The sequence below is a fragment of the Gracilinanus agilis genome, chromosome 6 (genome assembly GCF_016433145.1).
Source record: "Gracilinanus agilis isolate LMUSP501 chromosome 6, AgileGrace, whole genome shotgun sequence".
Taxonomy (NCBI): Eukaryota; Metazoa; Chordata; class Mammalia; order Didelphimorphia; family Didelphidae; genus Gracilinanus; species Gracilinanus agilis.
Genome location: NC_058135.1, coordinates 212,994,156 through 213,019,594, shown reverse-complemented (window position 1 = coordinate 213,019,594; position 25,439 = coordinate 212,994,156). Strand labels below are relative to the sequence as shown.

At 38.8% G+C, this 25,439-nt stretch overlaps 1 protein-coding gene across 2 annotated transcripts in view; it reads left to right on the top strand.

The window, feature by feature from the left end:
- PPP2R2C (protein phosphatase 2 regulatory subunit Bgamma) overlaps positions 1 to 25,439 on the top strand; it is a 410,134-nt gene that overhangs the window by 380,636 nt on the left and 4,059 nt on the right. For both annotated transcript variants that reach the window (XM_044680773.1, XM_044680774.1), the window contains 2 exons: positions 5,034 to 5,203; positions 10,794 to 10,885. In XM_044680773.1, coding sequence (XP_044536708.1) covers positions 5,034 to 5,203; positions 10,794 to 10,885 — 262 coding nt within the window. The remainder of the gene's footprint in view (positions 1 to 5,033; positions 5,204 to 10,793; positions 10,886 to 25,439) is intronic.

The window sequence follows — 25,439 nt, the reverse complement described above, 5'->3', positions numbered from 1 at the left end:
ATTCCCAGCCACAGGCAGGGACTAGTTCACCTGTGTTCATTAACTAAATTATCTTCTTTTATTAAAGAGAAAAGCCAAAGTAAACACATGAGCCATACAACCTGTGATCTTCCGGTATAAGGAAGTTTCTTGCCAATTTGTAGCCTCCTACCTGTAGACTTCTTCTCTTGTCCTATTTGGATGCTTAGGTGTGTGTTTTGAAGTGTTGTGGCTGGGTACCAGGGGTCCCTCCCCCCTACTTCCCGGTGTGAGATTGGTCTTAAATGGACCAATCCTGTGCTGGGGATGGACCACGCCTCCTATTTCCTGGCGTGGGATTGGTTTGGTCCTGAATGGGCCAATCCTGTGCTAGGGGATACCACACCTCCTACATCCAGGCGTGGGATTGGTCTATATAAAGACCAATCCGGCGCCTAGGAAAGAAAAGTTAAGAGAGGGTAGTTAATTTCAGTATAGGGAACTCTGGTGGATTTTTTCTTTAAATAAAGTTTTTAAAAGATCAAAGGCAGATAGTTTTCTTTCACCTCCTCAGGTACCTTTCACAGTGCAGCCTCCCTGCTTTCCCTTCTGTTGGGATGTAAGAGACAAGATTATCTGCCTTGTAGTGTCAGTTATCCATGCCAACTAGAGGCATCCAGGTGCTAGGGATAGAGCACTGGAGCTGGAGTTAGGAAGAACCGAGATCGAATCCAGAATTAGAAACTTATTGGCTGTGTGATCCTGGACAAGTCGCTTAATTTCTCAGTTTCCTTAACTTAACTGCCTCCGTTTCCCTATGTGTAAAATGAGATCATATAATAGCACTTATCTCCAAGAATTTTTCTGAGGATAAAATGATATAGTTTTTTTTTTTTTGTGAACACTTTGCAAACCTTAAAGCACTTTATAAATTCTAGCTATTGTAGCTGATGTTTTTATTAGTCAGGAAATTACCTGAGGAGAGCTTCAAACAGAGCCTCCAGTTGTAGGAATGCAGTGGACAACTTTTTTAAAATCTTTTTTCCAGATTACATGTCAATATAATTTGTAATCATAATTTTCTGACATTCTGCAATCCCATTTCCTATCTCTCTCCTCCCCAAGAATGTAGATAATATGATATAAGTTGTACATGTGTTATCTTACAATACACATTTCCGTGTTTGTTATGTTGTGAAACAAAATCTCACCATTATTATAGTCAATGAATGTCAGAGTTAGACTCTATTAAGAAATACCTACTATGTGCCAAGTGCTATGCAAGAGAACAGTGATAAAAAAGACAAACGTGAAAGAATCCATAGCTTCAAGGACTCACAATCTAGTTGAGGGGAGAGACAACACGAATATCTATGTAGATATGAATAAAATCAATATAAGGAAAAACAACTTTAATTTTAAAAATTAAGCAAAGGAACAGATTTAAAACGAAACAAATTGCTATCTCGTCATTTAGGGAGGAAGGCACCATCAGGGGGAAGAATCCTAAAAGGCTTAGAGTGCATAATTATTACCTGGTCTAATAGACCCTCTTTCTATAATGTTTTAGGATTCACGAGTCACTCTCCTGACACCAGTCCTGGAGGAAAGTAGGAAGTGCAAGTGGCTATTATCCTAATTTTACAGATAGGAAACTGAGGTTCTAAAAAGCTGTCACACAGCCTTAGGAAATGTCCAGTCAAGGACCTAAATGTAGAGCTTGTGACTTCAAACCCAGAGTCCTTTCATTATACAAGGGGCTACATTCAGGCATCTCAGTTTTTCAAAGATTAAAACAGTAACATCAGTGACAAATCCTGAAAACCACAGCACTCCCAGTAACAAGTCCAAGCTTGCCCTTGATATTTATAGCATAACTAAGTCAGAGACCCAGGTTCCTTCACCCCAGCCCACTTTACTACTTCTGTTCTCCCTTGAGTTGAAATTCCAGTTTTCAGTCACCATCTCCAAGTGCCCAAAGCCTGACTCAAGGGAAACATGATTTAAGATCCTATGTTATGGTAAAGTGTTTCCTTCCCCCATAAAGGGAGCACTAAAATGTTTTCCATCTGTCAACTGTGATGGATCTAAAAAATAACTCCCTGACAGCCTTGAAATTCAGAAGTGAGTTGAAAACTCTTCCTGGCTCTAAATAAGAAAACCTTGTTGGGTCCTTCTTTCCATCCTTTAGTAGGGACTTTGCAGCATAATTAGGAGGATGGAATTTCTGCCATTTGTAATACACAATTTGGACAGATCCAAGGAAAAAGGTGTGAGAGATGATAATTGTGTGGCGCTCATCAGTCTCCTATTGAAAATCTGACAAGATAATTAGCCAATATCTGCCCTGCTGAATGTCTCAGGGAATTTTAAAAGAGCTATTTAAAAGCATTTGTTTAAATGTCTGGCAAAAGATGAGAAGTTGTTCTCTTGAAGTACTTCATTTCCTTTTGCACCACATTTAAGAGGGTGTGCTCAGCCACATGCTTATCATCTGCATCAAATGGCCCTGTCATTGTCAGTTAATTTCCCCCAAGTTCTAAGACTTTGAGACTTATACAAATAAGACCTGGATTCAAGTCTTGCTCCCCACCCATTTATTAATTATGTGACTGCTTCTCCTGGAACCTTTGTTTCTATAAAATGAGGATGATAAGAATTCCACTACCCACCTTGCAAAGTTGTGAGGATGAAGCAAGGTATATAGAAACACCCTTTGTCAACTGTCAGTTTGAGTAGTAGTTAAAGGTAACTAAATGGTGCAATGGGTAGAGTATTGGACCTGGGGTCAGGAAGCCTTGAGTTCAAATCTTTCTTCAAATACTGGCTGAGTAACCTCGGATGAATCTCTTATTTTCTACCGGCTTCATTTTTTCTTATCTGTAAAATGAGGATAATAATATCATTTACCTCCCAGGTTTACCATGAGGTTAAGAGAGAGATTTGTAAACCGCAATGCAAACCCTAAAACTCTACATAGAGCTATTATATAAAAACTTTTATTATTATTACTATCATTTTATGATCCTTATTATCATCCTCATTCTATGAATATTGATTAAGTGAGCCATTATATGCCTAACACTGCCAGAAGTCATTTATATTATAGTACATCAAGTCCATGGGGACAGAACTCTGTCTTATTTATCTTTGTATCTCTTCTGGTACCTGATGCAAGATCCTACTAGAAGCTATTATTATAGAATTATAAGCATCTAGTTTTAATAAATGTATTCTCGAAATTTCAAAGGGCAGCTAGGGGGCTCAGTGGATTGAGAGCTGAGCTTAGAGACAGGAGGTCCTAGGTTTGGATATGTCCTAGCTATGTGACCCTGGACAAGTCCCTTAACCACCATTGACTAGCCCTTACCACTCTTCTGCCTCAGAACCAATACACAGTATTGTTTTAATACTAAGGTAGAAGGTAAGTGTTTAAAGAAATGAATGAATGAATGAAACCAGTGTCTTAAGAACTTACTATGTTCAAAGCACTTGTAGTGAGGTCTGAGGAAATAAGTTAAAAATTAAGCCATTCTCAGCTCTTAAGGAGCTCGCATTCTACCTAGGGAGACAAATCCAGAGAGAAGGTTTCTGCTAAAAGTCCACTGAATGAATGGCCTCATGGTCTTTAGGATACAGAAGGTAATACACTTTCTTTGGTGCTGTGTCCATTCATCAATCATACCTCTCTCTGATATTGAGCCATTTGATGGTGCCCACAACTTTGGTGATGAGAGCTTTCATCTCTGGGTTTTGGGTGATTGTGGCTCTGCACTGGTAGGGACAGTTGTCTTCTCTTCACAAGTGTTGCTTCCCTGGATGGGTGTCATGAGGAGGAATTATGGTGAGCAAAGATGGAAGCAGGATTGGTAGTCTGTGGGAACTGATTGACTGTTGTTCCTGGGTTTCTCAGATTATATTGCTGAGTACTGAACCAAGCTTTGGAAACCCTGGATTTGAGCCCAACCTCTGCCACTTGGTGACTGTGTGACCTTGTGCATGTCCCCTCACCTCTTTGGGCCCCACCTTCTCCCAATCTCTCCAATGAGGAGGGTGGCCTAGATCTCCAAGGTCCCTTTTAGCTCTTCAATTCTGTGTTGACCTGCCCTACCTTCTCATGGAATTGCTGTGAAGGTCCATTGAGGTAGCTGATAGGAGAATCATAAACCATATACAGGAGGATAATATCATCTACAGTCATGTCTTCTCCATTTGAAGAACTCTAATGATGGGAAATTATTAGTTCCTGAGGCAGCCCATTCTATTTTGGGACAATTCTCTTAGGAATCTTTTATCAGATGGAAAGTCCTCGATCATTGACAAAGACCAAATGCATTTATTTTTTAATTTTTATTTAATTAATTATTTTGGAATATTTTTCCATAGTTCCATGATTCAATTTCTTTCCCTCCCTTCTTCCCTCCTCCCCTCCCAGAGCCCACACGGAATTCAACTGGGTTTTACAAGTATCAAGTTCAATACATTTATTCAGTCCCATTGTGTGCAGAGTACTCTTCCAGACTTTAATGGAGATATAACTTAGAGAGAAAATAGTTCCTGCCCTTATGGAGGTTACAGTTTAATAGACTATATATACAGTCTAAGGACAAATACAGATAACTAGATTGAACAACATAACAGGGAGGTATTAGAAGGACCCCTGATTTGCTGAATCAGGTCACCTCCCACAGATCTGGGGAGACATTCTAGGCCTTTGGTAAGGAATGTGTATCTTGCCTTGATGACAGAGGAAATCCCTAACTGGTCTTTTTCATCCCAGCAATGCATATGCTGCTCAGCATGGAGCCAGAGCACCTGATCCCCTCCATGGGAGGTGCTCCAGTCTAGCAAATCAGGGGCTCCCCAGATCACCCCTGCTATAACAATATTCCATGATGGCTAAATGAAGAGAGTGAATTCAGCATACACTGGCAAATCTAAAGAGGGAAACATCATACCTTTGCTTACCATTTTAATTCTGAGCTTTTGAAATGGAAAGGCTTCCTGGAGGAGGTGATATTTGAATAAAATATGTCCCCTTTATTTATTTATTCTTTATTTATTTGCTTCTGCAGTTTTTGAAGAACCCGAAGACCCCAGTAACAGATCCTTCTTCTCTGAAATCATCTCCTCGGTGTCAGATGTCAAATTCAGCCACAGTGGCCGGTTCATGCTCACCAGGGATTACCTCACTGTCAAAGTTTGGGACCTGAATATGGAAACAAAGCCTATAGAAACATACCAGGTAAGGATTGACTGTTTCTTTCATTCAAAGTCCCCTGTGCTGCCACAGGTATCCTTAGTGTCAGATGCTACATGATGTATACCAGGGATGACAGAGGCATTGTGGTAGAAGAGGAAAGACACTTGATTTAGAATTAGAGAGCTTGATTTCAAGTCCTGACTCTACTATTTGAACTTACCTTTAATCAAGTCTCTCACTTCATTCTGCCTCAGTTTCCTCATCTGTAAAATGAGGAAGTTAGTCCAATTGTTCTCCAAGGATTCACCTAGATTTAAATCTCATGATACTATGAACATAGGTGATAGAACAACTCGACTGTAGAATTAGTACCACTGAAAGGAAATTATGGAGCATCAGAATGTAGCTCAATATGAGAACCTATCAATTAGAATTGGCCAGTAATAGAAGGTCCTTTATTTTCAGGAAGTGATCTCCCCCTCACTGGAATCATTTAAGCAGGACCTGGACAGCCACGTGTTGTGGATGTGGTAGAGAGGGACTCATGTTTCAAATAGAAGTTGGATTAGATGATTTCTAAGGTCTCTTCCACATCTGAACCTATAATATCTGGTTCTTGGACAGCGCCTTCATTCCTATGGAGAACTAATGCAATAATTTTCTTTTGGTCAAATCTGCTAAGGGGTATTCTGCATAGATGTGTTAACTATTGCGTATTGTAGGACTCGAGTATATAAGAGATATAAAGTGCTGTGTGAGATCTGAAGAAGAAAGGATCATTTCTGGTCTGTATCTCAGGGAATCTTACAGAGATGCAGATGTTTGACCCAAACCCTGAAGAATGGCTGGAATTTTAACAGGCAGAGATGGTAGGGAGAGAAGATTGAGTACATTTCAGACATAAAGAATGAGGGGAAGGGCAATAAGCGTTCTTATAGCACCTGCTACAGGCTAAGAACTTTACAAATAGCATCTCATTTGACCCTCACAGTAATCCTGAGGTATGTTCAGTTATTATCTCTATTTTATAGTTGAGGTAACTGAAGCAAATGGGGGTTACTAGCAAGCTTAGGGCCACACACAGATGGTATCTGAGAATGCATTTGAACTCAGATCTAGAGCCAAATGCTCTGCCACTTCATGACCCAGCTGCCTTGGAATAGAACAATCAAAGATGGAAATATAAGAAATTACAGGATAGGGCTGGGATATAGAAGGATCAGTTTTTTGGAGTGCATTGAACAAGACTGGAAATAGATTGGAAAAATAAGATGTCTAGGTTTTGAAGGGCCTTGAATGCCAAGTAATGGGAAATTATTGAATGGTTCTGAGCAATAGAATAACCTTGATCAGAGGTAGAATAGCCCAGCTACTGTGTGTATCTTCTTGATTAGAAATTTCAGAAAATGATCATAAGAATTAATCATAATAATGATATCTAGCATTCATATTTTGGTGGGTGAAAGAAGAAATAACTGAGGAAACAAAAGTTCAAGCTTCCGAATATATCCATTTATTAAGCAATTCATGCCAATTACATAAGAAATCAGGAGCAGTGACCTTTCTCAGAGGAAGACAGATTTTTGTGCATTAAAAACGGTTAAGCAAATAAGACCACTTAATTAAAAGAAAACAATTAACCAGGATGCAAAATTAAATAATCGGATTTCTAAATGCAGAAAAGATTATGGCCTCCCAAGTTGGAAGGGTAAGAATGAACAGGTTCAATTCCCTGAAAACAGAAAAAGAGATGTCCCCTCTGCCTCCTCTGCCTCCAAGGGTCTTTATTCAATTAAAGGAATGTCGAAGCAAAAATTGTTTGACCAATACGAGGCCAATTTCCAGAAAGACATATGGGTTGCTTGAGATATATAATTGTAAGAAAACTTCTTCCATCAATTTTTGGATCTGATTGGGTTTCTGCTCAGCATAACCTGAGTCTTTACTTAAGGGTCCTTATGCAACAGATCTATGAGTGGTCCAACTTTCCAGCCATTCGGGGCAAAGTTCAAACAATATAATAACATTTTTCACAATTCCCATAATTGAATAGTTTTCTAACAAGACAGATATTGGACTAGACTCACAACTGAATAGAAAGGGAACTGAGCTAGATACAGAATCGAGTCACAAACTTGCTGTTCTAATCTTTTCAATATAACACATCACAGTTTCCAAAGTGATTTGAATATTCCATCTTATCTGAGCCTCACAACAACTCTATGGAGATTCTAGTATCCCCATTTTAAAGATGAAAAAACTGAGGCTGATAGATGGTAAGGAACTTGTCCAAGATCACACAGCTCATAAAATTTAGAGAAAAATCTTAACTTAGATCTTCCTAGCTCTAGTTTAGCATTCTATCCACTATATCCATTAGGTAGTAATCTATCTGTTCATTCCATAGGATTAATAGGGAGCAAGGCTGAGGATACTCAATTTTGGTATGCCTCTGAGGGGAAAAACCATCTGTACATAAAGAGGCACACAGAGAGTAAATAGAAGGAAACCATTAAAAAAGGGGGGGATAAATTCGCAGCATGGGGGAATAGGAATGCTCTGGAGATTCAAAGGAGAAAAACATCTCTTGAGGGTCGGGAGGATCAGACAAGACAGAGATCTCTGTTTACCCTAAAAGTAGTGGTGACAGCCTGCTAAAATTGGCCAGTCTTTGCAGGACATTCTGTTCGATATGAAGAAGGAGATTCAGATAGTAAATATGCCCTTTCTAGAAATGAATATTTACATTGCAATTGTGGAATAATGAGAAATCATTCCAGAGCTAGAAGCTGTAAAAAGCATAGTTTTCTGCAAGAAAGACCAGAGATGTCATGGCTTCTCAGAAATTATCATTTGCACAAATCCGCTTTGCTATCATGGTCATATTAGAACTAAGATGTTTCGAAGATTTGTGCAGGTGCTCTTTCAGGGATACAGCTCACGGCTTCTCTTGGGAGAGGGCTGTGAATGGCCAGGGATGAAAATCCATCCTCCTAGATACAGACAGCAAGGTTAGGATGGTAGTTAGAGCACTGAACCTGGAGTCTTGAAGACCTGAGTTCAAGCAGAGCCTCAGACACCATCTGTGTGTGACCCTGAGCAAGTCAGTTAACCCCTATTTGCCTCAGTTACTTCATCTGTAAAATGAGGGTTATAAAGCACCTACCTCCAACAGTTATTGTGAGAATCAAATGTCATAGCCTGGAACAAAGTAAATGCTATATAAACGTTAGCTATTAGAGGCTCATACTCACCTTGGTGGCGATTGTCTTCCAAACTTACTGAGACTTGACACAGAGATACTTAATAAATGTTTGTTGAATTAAAGTTAATTTTAATTAACTTCTTTCTCATTTGGAAAAATAGGTTAGTTATTATCATTAAGTATTAATACATATGATAATAATTATTAATATTAATTATTAAAAGTTAATTATTAACTTTTTATTTCCCATTTTTCCAAATGTTCCAAATTTATAAATGTTTGTTGAATTAAAGTTAATTTTAATTAACTTTTTTCCCATTTGAAAAAATAGGTAAGTTATTATGATTAATTATTATTAAAATATACTATAATAATCATTAATATTAATTATTAACAGTTAATTTTTAACTTTTTATTTCCCATTTTTCCAAATGGGAAAAAAAGTTAATTAAAATTAACTTTAATTCAACAAACATTTATTAATTACCTACACCATACAAGGTACTGTGGTGTTATGGATAAAAGAACAAAAATAAAACATTCCCTGCTCTCAGCATGAAAGGGAAAGCCCTCCCTAATATTCCTGACAAGTGGTAGTGGGATGCTAGATATGAAGTCTATCTCTTGGCATGTACATACTTACACGCACACGCATATATACATATCTATATATGTAAATATATTTAAATATATATTTAGTAAACCTATCATAAAATCACAACAATGACATCAATAACAGAAGCTTGCATCTATCTAATCGTACTTTTTAGCTATAATTTTTTTAAACATATTTTATCTGACCTTCAAAACAGACTGTCACGTCAACAGGGTAGGCATTATTATACCCACTTAATGGATGAGGAAATTAGGGTTCAGTGAGGTTACAATGACATCCCTCATCAGCGGCAGGGCTAACTAAAGCAAGTCCCCAAGACCTCTCTCAGGTTCAAACACAGTTCAACCGAGCATGGCATAATGGAAAGAACACTGGTTTCAAGAGTCAAAACTACTGTTAGCAATATTACTGCTAACTCGCTGTGTAACAGTCGGCAAGTTGTTTTCCATCTCTGGAGCCCCCCGTTTTCTCTTCTGCAAAATGAGAGACTTGGATATCCTCTGGGGAGCCTCTGAAGTCTAACATTCTGTGACTGTGACCCTCAGTCATTGGCTCTTTCCACTACCCCACATTGCCTCTGGAGTCCTTTATGCATCTAATGCACGCTAAGTAATTTGGCTCTCTGCCCTGTTATCCCAGACACATATTTTTGGAGACGGATAAGCTAGTGTGATACACTGTATTTTAAAGTAATGACCCATCCTCCCAGAAATAGGACAGCAAAATGTAATTTGTTTAGTTCCTAAATGGCACCTCCTATCTGCTGCATTCTCTATGGTCATTTTCATTAGCTATCTAATTAACTACTAATTTATTTGCTGACTTGTAATTAATCAATTTACAAATGCCTTTCTATCAGACTAGATTTCTTGGCATTAGTGAACACAATGATGCTTTCTCATGCAATAGTAAAACATTGATGAACAGAGCCAAAAGTCAAGTTCATGAACTAGATGGCATTGTCATAAAGTGGTGCCATTGTCTTCCCAGGATCTCAAAATGACCCCAAATTTTAAAATCTTAGAATTAGGGAATCTCAAGATCTTGGAAATACAGAATCATAAAAGCGCAGTCAAAGAATTATAAAATCATTGAAGACTCAAGAATCCATTCCTCTTTCCATCATACCATGCTCTGTTGAACTGAGTTTACACCCAAGAGAGGTCAAAGGCACTTGTTATTAGCAAACCCTGCCTGAATCATAGAATTATTAAATCATACTATCTTAGAGAAGGAAATGGCGAACCACTCCAGCATCTTTGCCAAGAAAACCACAACAATGAGTCAGATAGGACTGAAATGACTCAACAAAAACATCTTAGACTCATTGACTTCTATAACTATGAACTCTTAAAGATGGAAAGATCACAGTATACATATGTATACAAATACCTGGAATACAAGTTATAATGAATGCAGACATGTGACCTTGGGCAAGTCATTTTGTTTCCATGAACCTTAGTTTCCTCATCTGTAATACGAGGGATTGGGTCAAATATACCTTTGAAGTCCCTTTCAATTCTTGTTCTAAATTTAGATCCAGAGCTCAAAACTCAGAGCTATGAAAAATTTTAAGAGGCATATATCACCTTCAACTGAGGCTCCCCTCTTTAATTTCCAATTTACCTTATCTGTAAAATGGGAGAAATAGCATTTGCACCGCCAACCCAGCAGTGGTAAAGGAAAGCTCTCTGATAAAAAAAAAAAAAAAAAATTTCACAAATGTTAGTTATGGCATTGAAGGGCTGGTGAGTTACGACAAATTCTCCAAATTCCATTGCAGAATAACCAGGCTCATTTTCTCTCAACAGGTTCACGATTACCTTAGGAGCAAGCTGTGTTCCCTGTATGAAAATGACTGCATTTTTGACAAGTTTGAATGTGCCTGGAATGGATCCGACAGGTAACTTTGACTCGGTCCTGTGTTTCATTTGAGCCAGAATGGAAACTTCTGGAGGATCCCCCCTTATACTAGCTGAGACCAGCTCTCCAGAATCTTTACTACCAAGCTTTTATCCTACTTCTTAAGAGGGTCTCAGTTAAGGGACCTTAAGTGAAGGTGAAAGACAGCAAGATCCGGATCACACATTCCAGACTCCTAAGTTAAGGAATAACTTGTTTGCTTAGAATCTTCACTGAGAACTTAGTAACACTGTGTGAATGCTGCAACAGGCTATTAGAATAGTGACCAAATAAGGTTTTTGGTAACATTAATCATTCTCATCGTGTGTTAAAACAAATAAGCAATGACAAAAACAAGACCAGATAAGTAATACGGCAGCAGACCAAACAGGGGCAAATGGACAAATAGCTCTTGAGACCCTACGATACCAAAGACAACATTCTATTTTTTTAAGTTCGTTTATTTAATTAATTAATTTAGAATATTTTTCCATTTTTTCCATTTTTTTCTGTTTTGAAAAATTTTATTTAAGTAATTGATTTAGAATATTTTTCCACGATTCCATGATTCATGTTCTTTCCTTCCCTCCTCCCACCCCGCTCTGGTAGCCAACATGCAATTCCTCGGGGTTTTACATGTGTCATTGATCAAGTCCTATTTCCACATTATTGATATTTGCACTAGGATGTTCGCTTAGAGTCTACATCCCCAGTCATTCATGTCCCCGTCGACCCGTGTGATCAAGCAGTTGCTTTTCTTCTGTGTTTCTGCTCCCACAGTTCTTTCTCTGGATGTGGATAGCGTTCTTTCTCATAAGTCCCTTAGAAATGTCTTGGATCATTACATTGCAAAGGCAACATTCTAGACATGACTGTCCACAAGAAGAAAGATTTACCAGTTACTGAGTTCTGTTTTACATATTATTTATCACCTTTGTGTGTGATCTATCCTCTGATTATAAATATATGTAAATATATTATAAATATTATAAATGGTGAGATTGAATTCCTATTTCTAACTGATAAGGGGTGTACATGGGTACATGTACAGGAGTGTGTGTGTGTGTGTGTGTGTGTGTGTGTGTGGTTTAGGCATACCAGAGAAAATTCAAACATATCCTTCACTGATGAGCCGACTAATAATGCTTACTTAGTTCAATGAACAGTGAAATGACTGTGTGGACAAGTAGGAACCAGTGAGTGCCATCTGATACTCATTGTTGCCTGTAAGGCAGTTGTAGTTATTGTGCCACTGTTCTGAGGAATGATATCTCTTCCATTATGCCACCAGTGTCTGGTGAGGGACTGGCAAATAAATAGAATTTACGTGAGCACCTGGTAAGACAGGAGTGTTCCATCTCCATCAGGATGATGTAGGACTTGTTGCCCGTGTGCCTGTTCTCATGGCTCTCCCCAGAACTGGATCCCCAAGGAAACACGCACACAGTCGTAGTTGTTAGCTTTAAGCTTCATGGAGAAGTAAAAAAGAATCTCTTACCTATGAACAAGTGCTACAAAAGCCAGCAGGTGGCTCCCACACATTGCTGGCGATCATTTCTCGTGGTACCCAGCAGCCTTAGCCAGTTAAGGCAGTTTAGCGTAGAGAACAGTAGATCTGGAAAACAGAAGTTTTTGCTTTGTGACTTACCAGCTCTGTGGCCTTGGGAAAGTTCTAGAGACTTCTTTTTCCTCATCTAGAAAAGAAAAGACTAATATTTGCACCCAGTAACTGCCCAGACATGCTATGTGAAAAGCACTCTTTGAAATAGTATTACTTTTCTGAACATTTATTACTCTGGGCTATTTGTATGGAGGTGAGTGGCCAGACCACATCACTCAATGTCGGTGTACCTGTCAGTGATCTGATCTTTCTTCCTTTGGAGAGAGAGCTTTATGGTTCCTGATCAGAGAGCTTTCAAGGGCAATGTAGTTTTGGATCAAAAAGATCTTTCTCTCCTAGTAACAGAGAGCTGCCTCCTCAAGTCAGTCCTCTGACCCAGTGGGCCCCAATTTTATGTGATCTAACAAGTCAAGAAGGCTGGGCACTAGCCCAACTCTAGAGCAATTGGAGCACCATTGGTGCAAATGCCTGGACCTCTCTGGGTCAGTTACTCTTCAGAAAAATGAGGTAATTGAATTAGATAGCCTCTCTACCCTACTTCTCTACTCTCTGCCTCTGTGGTCTAGTGAGATGTGTCCCCGTGGACATCATAAGTGGTGGGACTTTGCTGCTTTCTGTGTACTTTGGAAGACCTTCGAGGATGCTCATTATCTTGTCAAAGGGAAATTATGAAATTGATGAATTTGGACTCCCAGACTGTTTGATTTAAAAATATATATATTAATGCTTTCTGTTTCTTACATCACTATAGTATCTCATATCTGTCCCCTCAATCCCCAAGAGCCATCCTATCATGAAAATAGTATTTTCTTTTCTTTTTTTTTTTGAAGAGGGGAAAAAAGTCAGCACAACACATCAATAACATGTAGAAAATCTCAAAATGTGTGCAATGTATAACACCGGTTATCCCCACCTCCCACCTCCACAAAGTGTGTCTTCTTATATCTCTTCATTTGAGACTTCCAGGTTATTTGATTGAGTCTCAGTGAGTTGAAAGTATGGCTTCATTCAAAAGAGATTGCATGTGTGGCACCCTCAGCTCTGACCATGGACTTTGGAATGGAGTACAACCAAATAGAGAATAATGCAGTTATTTTTCTTGTTAGGAGTAAGTCCATCAGTATGGTTAGGACCTGGGGTTCAGTCAAGGTGAATTTTCCCTCTACTGCTCTTAGGTTCATGCTCCTCAGGGGTTGCTGTGGCTCCAAAATTCTTTGCTGTGAGACCAACCTGGTAATGAACCTTCATGAATTCAACCAATCCTTGGATGACAGCCCTTGTTCTTTTCCAGTTTGGCATTGAGCCTGCCTGAGTTTGAGCTTCACTGAGTCACAAAGAAATTATACCACAATGAGCTCTGGAAGATGGAATTTCTTGGAAATGAATAATAACAGGCTATCAGAAATTCATTTATGTAGCACTTTAATAATAGTTATTGGCTAAAATTTATATATGGGCAGTTAGGGGGCATAGTGCATAGAGTGCTAGGCCTGAAGTCAGGAAGATTCATCTTCCAGATTTCAAATCTGGCTTCAGAAACCAATGAGCTATGTTACCCTGGATAAGTCAATTCACCTCGTTTACATTAATTTCTTCATTTGTAAAATGAGCTGGAGAAGTAAATGGCAAGCCAATGAAGTATCTTTCCCCAAAAACAAAAACCTAAATGGGGTCAGATGTGACTGAAATGACTGAACAATAACAAAAAACATCTTTCATAGCCCTTTAAGGTTTATAAAACTCTATCCGTAAAAGATCCTAAAAAGGTAGGTAATGCAAATGTTTTAAGCCTCATTTTACAGAAGAGTGTTGTGTGCAGATGCAAAGCACGGAATCCCTCAAGAGCATCGTCTCTGGAGTTAGAAGGCCAAGATTCTGATCCTACTTGTACCCATTAACTACTCAAGTGATTTGGACAAAATGTTTAATCTCTCCATGCCTCTGTTTCTTTATTATGAAATGAGGAGTTTGCACTAGACAGCTTCTCAAGTGCCTTCTTCCATCTCTGCTCCTAAGATCCTAGGTCTGTCTCAGGGGTCAAAAAGTTAGGGATCTGGGAGTGTGTCAGAAGTGAGAAAAATAATATACTACTAAGTCCTCCTTCCAAGCCAGCCTTCACATAATTTGAACAGTGGAAATCCCATCAGTCTCTTTTACTCTGAGGGACCTTCCTTATCATTAAGGCAACTCAAGGGCTTACAGCCTATCCATAGCAAGAGCTCTTGGCAAAGGAACCAGTTCTTACCCGTTGGTATCAACTTGCAACCCTAGGTAGTACTATCCCAGCCCAGAGCTTGGTGCTAAATGGCAGAATAAACCCCAACGCACTTAGCCTCCCCAAACCACTCCAAGCAGCCTGTCTTTTCTAAGTTTTTCCTCCAGGAAGTAAGTGGGAGCAAATGTGCTCTTCTCCCAGAGCACACAATAGCTTGATATGTAAGCCTTAATAGAAGGATTATTAACTGTGTGGGTTTAAAATTATTTTAGTCATCTTGCGCCGAACACCTTTTGACAGATCTAAGAAATTAGCTTTGTGTGAAATCAACTGGTCTCCATTAAGCTTGTAACGTTCTGTTAAAGAAAAAAAAAAAAGCAACACTCCATTCATCCCACTCCCTGAGTGTGGGTGGAGAGGTTAGGTTGTTTTTGGAATGATGACAGAATCTATCACTTCCCACAGAAACAGAGCAGAATGGATGAAGATGAAATGCCAGCCATAGTACTTGCTACCTTTTGACTATGTCCTCTGAAAGAGAAATGAAATAAGTACTTTGTGTCTAGTCTTACTTTAAAAAAAACACACACAACAGCAACTTAGCTCAGATCAGCATAAGATTTGATTTAGCATTGGAAGGGACTTTAAGATACATCCAAAGAATCATAACTGTTGAGCTAGGAGATACCTAAAAGTCCATCTAATCCAACCAACTCATTCTCATAAATAAAACACATTGAATGACTTGACCAAGGTCATATAGGGGATCATCTAGTCCAACTCCCTAATTTTATAGATGTCTCATCTTTGCCTTTGAGTTGGAATTCAACACTAATAGCCAGACTCCATACCAGAGCTTTTTACAACTCTTATCTCTTATCTCTTATGTACCTCAAATAGATTTAACCTCAGTTGATTTTGGCCAGACTGGGTTGTCTGGTGTTTATAGGGTCAGCATCCCTTTAAGTGACAGAATGGAGAGGGCTTGGCTACATTGTCCCTATTCAGAGAACACAGAAATGTCCTTAGCCCAATTACCTACTCTGGTATTTTCAGCCCTATTCCCAGCTTTGGTTCTCTGTATCTTTTCCAGTTCTATTCTTATCTGTTTACTTTTATATCTTAATCTTGAATTGGCACTCAACCTTGATGCCCATTGAGTCTTTAGCATAGTATTTCTCCCTCTGCTTCTCCTCTTATAAGGGGGAAAAGAGGGTTTTAATGTGCCTAGAAAATATTGGTTTTGCTCCTTTTTTTTAACCCTTAACTCCTGTGTATTGGCTTCTTGGCGGAAGAGTGGTAAGGGTGGGCAATGGGGATCAAGTGACTTGCCCAGGGTCACACAGCTGGGAAGTGTCTGAGGTTGAATTTGAACCTAGGACCTCCCATCTCTAGGCCTGACTCTCAATCCACTGAGCTACCCAGCTGCCCAGTTTTTCTCCTTCTATCTCTTCTACCTACCTCTTATCTCTAACTATTGTGTAGTTAGAAAAATTTTAGGGGCACAAGATGATTACATCAAATCAGGGGTCTGCAACGTATGGCTCTTTCTGCAGGAGCCATAAAGTCATTTTTTTCAGGCGCTATTACAGGAGCGCGCACTGTGAGCACTGTACGGCTCTCACGAAATTACATTTTAAAAAATGTGGCATTTATGGCTCTCACGGCCAAAAAGGTTGCCGACCCCTGCATCAAATGATCATTTGGGGAGACCAGTCTCCCAAATGATCACAGGGGGGATTGTGATAATTAGATTAAATCTACCCTGCCCATCTTTAGATTTAAACACCAAAGGTGTAAATATCTCCATTTAACTCACAAGTTGGTATAACCCACATGTCGTAGAATGAGTAACAAATCAGAATTTATTTACTGCCTCTGGGGCAGTCCTAAGAAAAGCATCTGTTGTGATTGGACACACAAACTAAGAGGAAGGCACAGGAAGTGATGCAAAAAAAGGCCCCTTTAAAAAGAGAGAGTTGAGTGGGTCAGGAGATTATGGTTTGTGAACAGGACCTGAAGGAGGTCTTCTGGTTTATGAAGGAATGCTGGCTGGGACCCTGAGAACTTGATGAGACTGCTCTTAAATCTCTCTCTCAAATCTCTCTCTCTTAGAACTACACATGGTGAGTGAAGAAGGCTGACTCCTTTAATCTCCCAGGAGGTACTGGCCTCCGTGAGGCTCCCTTGATTGGGAGAAGCCCTTGTGGCTAAAACCCTTGTTAATTGACTTTTAGGCTCTGGCTGGTGCTCTGGAGCCCTGCCAGAGTAAAGCCCAGACTTAAATACAAATCTCTTATTCTATCCTCTTCTTATCTCTCTACTTCCACTATCTCCTATATTTTGTAAATAAACTTCCATAAAAGTCATTTTAACTCGAGTTTATTCTTAATTGGGGATTGATAATTGTTCAATCCCCTGGTGACCTAACCTTTTAATATATTCAACCAAAAATACCCTTTTCCCCCTTACACTCTTAAGACTCCTGAATTAGTGGTTTCTAATTCCTTTTTACATCTCAGCATTTTGTCCTAACCCTCAGCTTTTCCTTCATAGGAGGAACATCAGTCCCCTCCTCTACAGCCATATGGCTATCCACCCTAGTTCAGAATCTCATTATCTCTTCAAAATAATTCTGTAGTAATATTCTCCTATTTGATCTTCCTCTCTTAAATCTCTCCTTTCTTCAATCCATATTCTACACAGCTGCCAAATTATTATTCCCAAAGCACAAGTCTGCCTCTATCATAACCTTGCTTGAGAACCTTTTATGGCTTTCCATTGCCTCTAGAACAAGATACAAATTCTTGTGTGTCATTTAAAGCTCTTTACAAGTTTTGTTCCAACCAATTTTTGCAGACAGAGTTCACATTGTTCCCCTTCATTCACTCCTACTTACTGTTCTCTATATCTAATATTTTGTCTCCCACCTCCATACCTGGACTATACTCTTTACTCACCTCTGTGTCATCAAATCCTTAGCTTCATTCAAGACACAATTTAAATGTTGACTCCTAAATGAAATTATTCTTACCCCTTGCCAATCACTGGTTGTTGGTCCTTTCCCAAGTCAGCTTTTGTTTACTTTGTATAGGCTTTGCATGTATTTATCTGTGTCTATGTTATTTGCTCTTAGAAAATAAAGGCTTCATAAAGGCAGAGAATATATTTTTCTCATTGTATTTCTAGAGCTAAGCCCAGTGCCTACTACATGCTTATTGAATTAAGGCAAGAATATTTGAGCAAGAATATTATTGAATTAAGGCAAGAATAGTTCACTTCTTGAGCATGTCTCTCATTTTTCTTCAGCAAATCCAGACCAGAAATGGAATTGCCCTTCTCTACTCACTCTTATACTTTATGGAAGCAACTGCAAGTTCTCAAAATCTATACAGCATCTCTCCAGCAGGTTCTGCTCAGTTAGAAAGACTTTCATTATGGTCACAGCTGTCATGGACCCATTCATTTATACCTCTCCTCATTAAATCCTCCTCTTCAGCAGAAATTAGTCATCCCTAAAGATCCATCTCTAGGAACATATCATAATACATCCATTAACTTGCATGTAGGATTAGAACATACAGGTACATATCTCATAAAGTTCAAGTTAGAATTGCATGCAGTACAGCAAACAAGATAAGTCATATGCAGGCACAACTCCTGAAAGCATAAGTCAGGGTTGAATACAGTAGAACAAATAGAGAAGTCATAATATCACTTATTGGGGTATTATGCAAAGTATATATTATAATATATACTCCATTACTGGACATCCATCTTTTGGCTACTTTAGTATTTTCCTCATCTATTATCCAGAAGCATACGCTTTGTGACTGACTAGATAGTCTTGCAAATTCTGCAGTGAATCTATTCTACACTCTCAATATCTTCAGAAGGTCTTCATTCTCTGTCTTGAGTTTTTTGATGGCCCTGGCTCTTGACTGCTTCCATCCCCTAGTGCAGTGAGGGGCAAACTATTACCTGCGGGAGAGATGTGGGTCCCCTGAAATGTTCTATCTGGCTGCCTAATCTGATGAATACAATGAAAAGGATACAATACAATAAAACTTCAAAAGAGTTGCCTTAGAAACAGACTGACAGATGAGCATTTCCTTTCCTTTGGCCTCCTCTTTAAAAAGTCTGCCCATCACTGCCCTAGTGGTTTAGGTTCTATAATTGGTCTTCCTTTCCATAGCATGATCACAACTGATGTATAGACTGGAAAGTAACCGTCTCCTAATTCAGCCTTCCAAATCTGGGGGCAAAATCTAGGTCATCAGATGTGTTCCATATACTATGTCTAAATTGAATAATGATGCATTTTTCTTGGGTAGAGAAGGGAAGGATCAGATGTGTGATTTCCTTGGGAGAAAGTTCCTCTTACCAATATAAATTGGCATTTGTTCTACAACTTAGAGTCTTAACAAATGCCCAGAATACTAAGGGGCTAAATAGCTTGCTCAGTGTCATCCAGCTGATATGAGTCAGAGGTGAAATTTGACCCTAAAATCAGCTTTCTATTCACTGTGATATACAAGTCACTTGACCTGGGCAAGTCACTTGACCCCCATTGCCTAGCCGTTACCACTCTTCTGCCTTGGAGCCAATACACAGTATTGACTCCAAGACGGAAGGTAAGGGTTAAAAAAAAAAAAAAAAAAAAACAAAAACTCTCTCCTCCTACATGCCATCATGTTATGGAGATGATCTTAGTTTCTAGAAGGCTAAATTGATATCATACAGGCTCCAAAGAGATCCTTATAGGTAGAAAGGCTTTGAGTAGAGGAATATTGATAGGTTGTATCTATCAATATGAAGTACCAGCCTACCTAATCTTAGAGCATCTTCTCACCAGAAATGCCAGCCAGGTAATGAATTAGTTGGGCCATGAAAACTGTCTAAGGGACATTTGAGAATTGGTATGAACCTCAGCAGCCATTCAAGTCAATACATACATGAAAGGAGGTGGTTTTTTTTTTTCATTTTTGGAATTGTTTCAGTCCTATCAGGCTCTTCATGACCCCATTTAGGGTTTTCTTGGCAAAGATATTGGAATCATTTTCCATTTTTTTCTTTAGCTCATTTTACAGATGAGAAACTAAGGCAAACAGGATTCAATGACTTTCCCAGGGTCACACAGCTAGTAAGTGTCTGAGGCCAGATATGAATTCATGAAGATATGTCATCTTTCTTTCCCCTGGGTTATACATGTATTATCATGTGAAATATATTTCTAGCATGTTCATTTTTGTAAGAGAATAATCATATAAAACCAAAATTCTCAAACAAAACCCCCAAATAAACTTAAATTAAAAACTGCATGCTTTGATCTGCATTCTGATTCCCAACAGTTCTTTATCAGGAGATTGATAGCGTTCTTTGACAGAAGTTCCCCAGAATTGTCCTGGAACATTGTATTGCTGAGAATAGCTAAGTCTCTCACAGTTGATTATCTCACAATATTGCAGTTACTGTATACAATGTTTTCCTGGTTCTGCTTTTCTCATTCTGCATCAGCCTATATAGGTTTTTCCAGCTCTTTCTGAAATCATCCCATTCATCATTTCTTACATCACAACAGTGTTCCATCACCACCATATACCACAATTTGTTCATTAATTCCCCTGAGAGACATTGCTTTAGTTTCCAATTTTTCGCCACCACAAAAAGAGCAGCTATAAATATTTTGTTCAAGTGGGTCCTTCCCCCTCCCTTTTTATCTCTTTGGAACACAGACCTAATAAGGGTATTCCTGAATCAAAGTGTGTGCATTGTTTTATAGCCCTCTGGGCATAGATCCAAATTGCCCTCCAGAATGTTTTGATCAGTTCACAACTGCACCAGCAATGGATCAGTGTCCCAATTTTGCCATAGCCCTTCCAACATTTATCACTTTCCTTTATTGTCATATTGGACAATCTGATAGGTGTGAGGTAGTACCTCAGAGTTGAAGACAAGTCATCCTAATTCCAGACCACTGTGCTACTATAATATCCCTGAAAATAATGTTTGTCCATAGAAAAGCTTTGCTCCCCATTAGTGGATAGAATACATGAAATAATGAAACCATAGATCATTCTAAATATTGAGCAAGTATTATTATCTTATCTATTTATAGCACATATCAGATTATATTTTAATATTAGTATCAGAAGAAGTAATAATAATAGCTTACATTTCTAAAGGGGCTTAAATTTATAAAAACCTATGTTGTCTTATTTAATCATCACCACATCATTGTCATATGAAGTCTTAATAATTCAAAATGCTTTAATAATGGATTAATAAAACAGCATAAGAACTGTCACAAGGGAATGCATAGATTTATAGAATTTTGGAGTTAGAAGGGACCTTAAGGGATTTTTTTCCCAGATATTAAATGCCATGGCTGAACAGAGACAAGGAGAGAGAAAAATCTTCCCCTTTGCTTTTCAGGTAAAGTTTAAACAGCATTGCCTGGAACTGAAAGCCCACCACAATCTGGCATCTCTCTCTTTATAACTTTGTACTGTTCTTATATAATAATGTGTAATATAGCCATCTGTTAGAATCTCATTCCCTTACTAGAATGAGAGTTCTATGAGGTGAGAGATTTATATAAACTGTGTCTTATATAAACTTTATCCCCCAATACAAGATTCTGAGTCCAGTGATGCTTAATAAATACTGAATTGTTGACTGATTGGTTGAACAGAATCAGTGTGGTATGATAGGAGTATTTGATCTAAAGTTAGCAGATGTGGATTCAGATCCCAACTTTATAAAACTTACAAGTTGTATAACTACCCACACAAGTCATAAGATGATAGTAGTCCCCAAGCAGTAAGCCAAATTCCTTACTCAGTACTGCTGAGCCAGATTAAAACATAACTGGGAAATGTCTAGTAAATTAAATAAAAATATAATGTAAGATAGATAATATTATTTTGTTAAATTAATTAAAATTAAATTTAATTAATTAAAAATAGATAATATTAATTTGTGGTTTTCCCAAGCAGTAGACTAAATTCCCAAGTGCTTGCTGGACCAGATTAAAATGTAACTTGGAAATGTCCAATAAAATTTTAAAAATACAATACAACATAGATAATGTTAATTTGTGGCTTTCTAAGTCATTATCCAGGGATTCAGTTCTATTTGAGTTTGATACCATTACCCCCTCATTTTACAGATGAGGAAACTGAAGCCCAGAGAAGTCCATTGACTCCAAATCCACTGTTATTTCCATTGTATCATACTGCCTTCCTCCACTTCACTTCTAGGAGCCTTCATTGTACTACCTTGTTTCATGCAGTTATTGTAAAGAAAAGTGCTAAAGAAATGTTAGTTCATTTTAAAAATGAATGAATTAGGCTAACATGGTCCCTTACTTTTTGAGAGCTAGTTAGAAAGTGATCCACCCACCCCTTATCCATCCATCCATTTCCAGGCACCATTGTCATATTGTTTAAGACAGCTTTTGGTTCCTAATAAGAAGTTAATCCCAGCCCATTGCAGAGGCTGCTTAGGAGATCAATATGCGCTTGCTCTGATTAGTCCATGATTGATGTTTTGGAACTCCAGGGAACAGGAGCTAATGCTGTCAGACAGAGCTGATCTCATTTGCAGAAGGGCACATTAATCATTGTGTACTTGGACAAGAGGAGGGTGTGGGATGCACCCAGCAAAACCCTTCTGCAGGTTTAATCAGTTCTGTCAACCCAATCCAGAGAACTACCAAAGCCCAGCTAGATACATACCCAGAGGGACAAGATGCTTTGTTTTGGCACCGGTGTGTCTTTTATAGTCTAATCAGAAAGATAAGCCAAATGATTTCTATCTTTCCACTCAAATCTTAGAATTTCATAATTTTAGAACTGGAAGACCTTCTAAAGCAAGCCATCCTGGAACACAAATCTTCACTAGCATATGCTTATGTCAGCCAAGTGAGAAATGTAGTCATCCCTGTGTCTGGTGCTGTTTGGTATCAGAGCATGGATCTGCGATATCTCCAACTGGGACTGATGCTCACGAACTCATCATTTTGGGGCTGGACTTGATGGAGATACCAGAGAACCCCCAACTTTATTTTCTCCAGGATTATAAGGCTTGAACTGTCATGCTAGGGATTATGGTAAGGAGGCAACTTGCCTGCATTCTCCTCAAAAGAAACCAATTTCAAACCTAGGTAGAATTCAAATTCAAATGAAAAAAGGAATCCTCAGGTATGAAGGGCCAGGCTTCAGTTAATTATGAAGAATAAGGCTATTTATATGATTTGGATCTAGAAAAGATTTTAGAAATCACCTAGAATAACATACTCATTTTCTAGAGGAGCAAACTGAGATGCCAGACACTGAGTGTCAAACAAAGTAGAACATAGTAGAAGCAGAAGTCAAATTCTGGCTCCAAATTTGTATTCTTTTGTTAGAATCACAGAATTTTGAGTTCAGAGGAAAAACACAATCCACAAGCAGTCATCTGGTCTTCGAAGACCTCCAAGTTTGGGGAGAAACCACCACTTCCCCAAATTGCCCCTTCTATTTTTGGCTGGTTCTCCTTTTTTTTTTTTCATAGACTTTTATTTTTATTTTTTTTACATGATTCATGTTTTTGCTTTCCCCTTCACCCCCCTTTAAACCTCCCCCCATATCCAACGCGCATTTCCACTTGTTTTAACACTTGTGATCGGTCAAGACTTATTTACATATTATTGATAGTTACATTGGTGTGGTCATTTATTAAGACAAATTTTCTTTCCATCAGTCCTAAATTTGTTTCCTCTTAAATGCCTAGAACATAGTAGGCAATTAAAAATGTTTCTTGATTCATTGTTTCCTGCCCGTTACTCCTAGATCTGCCCTCTGGTGCCAGACAGAACAAACCTGACCCCTCTTTCATAGGACAGCTCTTTTAGTCCTTGAAGATAGTTTTACTGCATTACGGTGTTACTCTAGTCATTCTCTTTTCTAGGTTAGACAGTCCCAATTCTCTGGCTTACACCAAGTAGTTGAGAGCCTGACCCTACGTTGTCATTATTGATGAACTTGTGAGAATGGCTGTTTTCTTTCCCAAGGGAGGTGTTTCCCAGACCCACATACCTCTTTGTTCTCTACTCCATAAGGCCCCATCATTACTAAGCTGCTCCCAGATGTGGCCCAGGGGAACAGTCTGGGCCTTCCACGCAATCACCACCATCGCAAATTGTGTGTATTCATTCTGAGCTGTGCCAAGGCCTCCCTTTTATCATTCTGAGAATAACAGTCAGTGTATAGCTTTTAATGACAAGCTGTGGTGACATGCTAAGATTTACTACAGTTTGGGCTCAGCCATTGGCCATAATCTTGATAGATACCGTAATATTCAGAGGATTTCTTTTTCCAGAGGAGTATCTTTTATTCTTAGACCCAAGGCTGTATATTAATTCCTTTTACAGTTTAGTCAAAGGTAGAAAATGATTGTTAGGGTCTCTCTCTCCATGGGCATCCAAGGGTCGGTGAAAGAATTGTTTGAGGACCTAACCTGGCAATTCTCAAAGAGTGCTGTGTCAGAGCAGGGAGTGTCCATTCTCAAGAAATCAAGGACCTCCCAAAGGATCAAAGTAAGCAGACAGGTAAATCAGCCAAAATAAGAAAGGAGCAAAGGAAAGGTGAAAGAGCACTGGCTTTCCTGGCTCTGCAGCTTAGGAGCTATGTGAGTTGAGCTTCTCTAGTCTTCATTTTCCACACTTGCATGTACTAGATGACCTCAGAAGTCTGATACTTTATTGCCTAATGTCCACTTAATTCTAATATTCTGTTTCCTAAGGTGCCTTCTAGGCATGCCATTCTATGACTTTTTTTAGTTTTTTATTTATTTTAAAATAGAATTTTAGCTCTATGTTTTGTTTTTTTATCACCTACATTTCTCCTATGCCTCTCCCTCCCTGATTACAAAGAATAAAAAGAAAGAGGGAAAAACATTTCAGCAAGACTAATCGCCACTTTGAAGAAGGCTGACATAATTTGCAATATTTCACATCCATAATTCCCCAGCCTTTGCAAGGAAGTTACAGAAATACCTTTTCCTAATCCTTTGAAGAGGTGGGGAATCAATTGGTTTGGATCATTGAATATAGAATCACAAAAGTCTTTTTTTTATTTTTATTATTGTTATTTTTTAAACCCTTACCTTCCATCTTGAATCAATACTGTGTATTGTTCCAAGGCAGAAGAGTGGTAAGGACTAGGCAATGGGGGTTAGTGACTTGCCCAGGGTCACACAGCTGGGTAGTGTCTGAGGCCAGATTTGAACCTAGGACCTCCTGTGTCTAGACCTGGCTCTCAATCCACTGAGCTACCCAGCTGCACCCCACAAAAGTCTTAATGTGTGTGTGTGTGTGTGTTTGTTTTTTAAACCCCTGCCTTCTTATCCTAGAATCAATACTATCAGTTCCAAGGCAGAAGAACAGTAAGGGATAGGCAACTGGGGTTAAGTGACTACCTAGGGTCACCCAGCAAGGAAGTATCCAAGGTCAAATTTGAATCCAGAACCTCTCATCTCCAAGTCTGGCTCTCTGTTCACTGAGCCATCTAGCTGCCGAGAGAGAAAGAGGGAGAAACAGAGACAAAGACAGAGAGAGAGAGAGAGAGAGAGAGAGAGAGAGAGAGAGAGAGATATTGAGAATGAATGAGACAGAGACAGAGAGAGGGAGGTGTGTGTGTGTGTGTGTGTGTGTGTGTGTGTGTGTGTGTGTGTGTG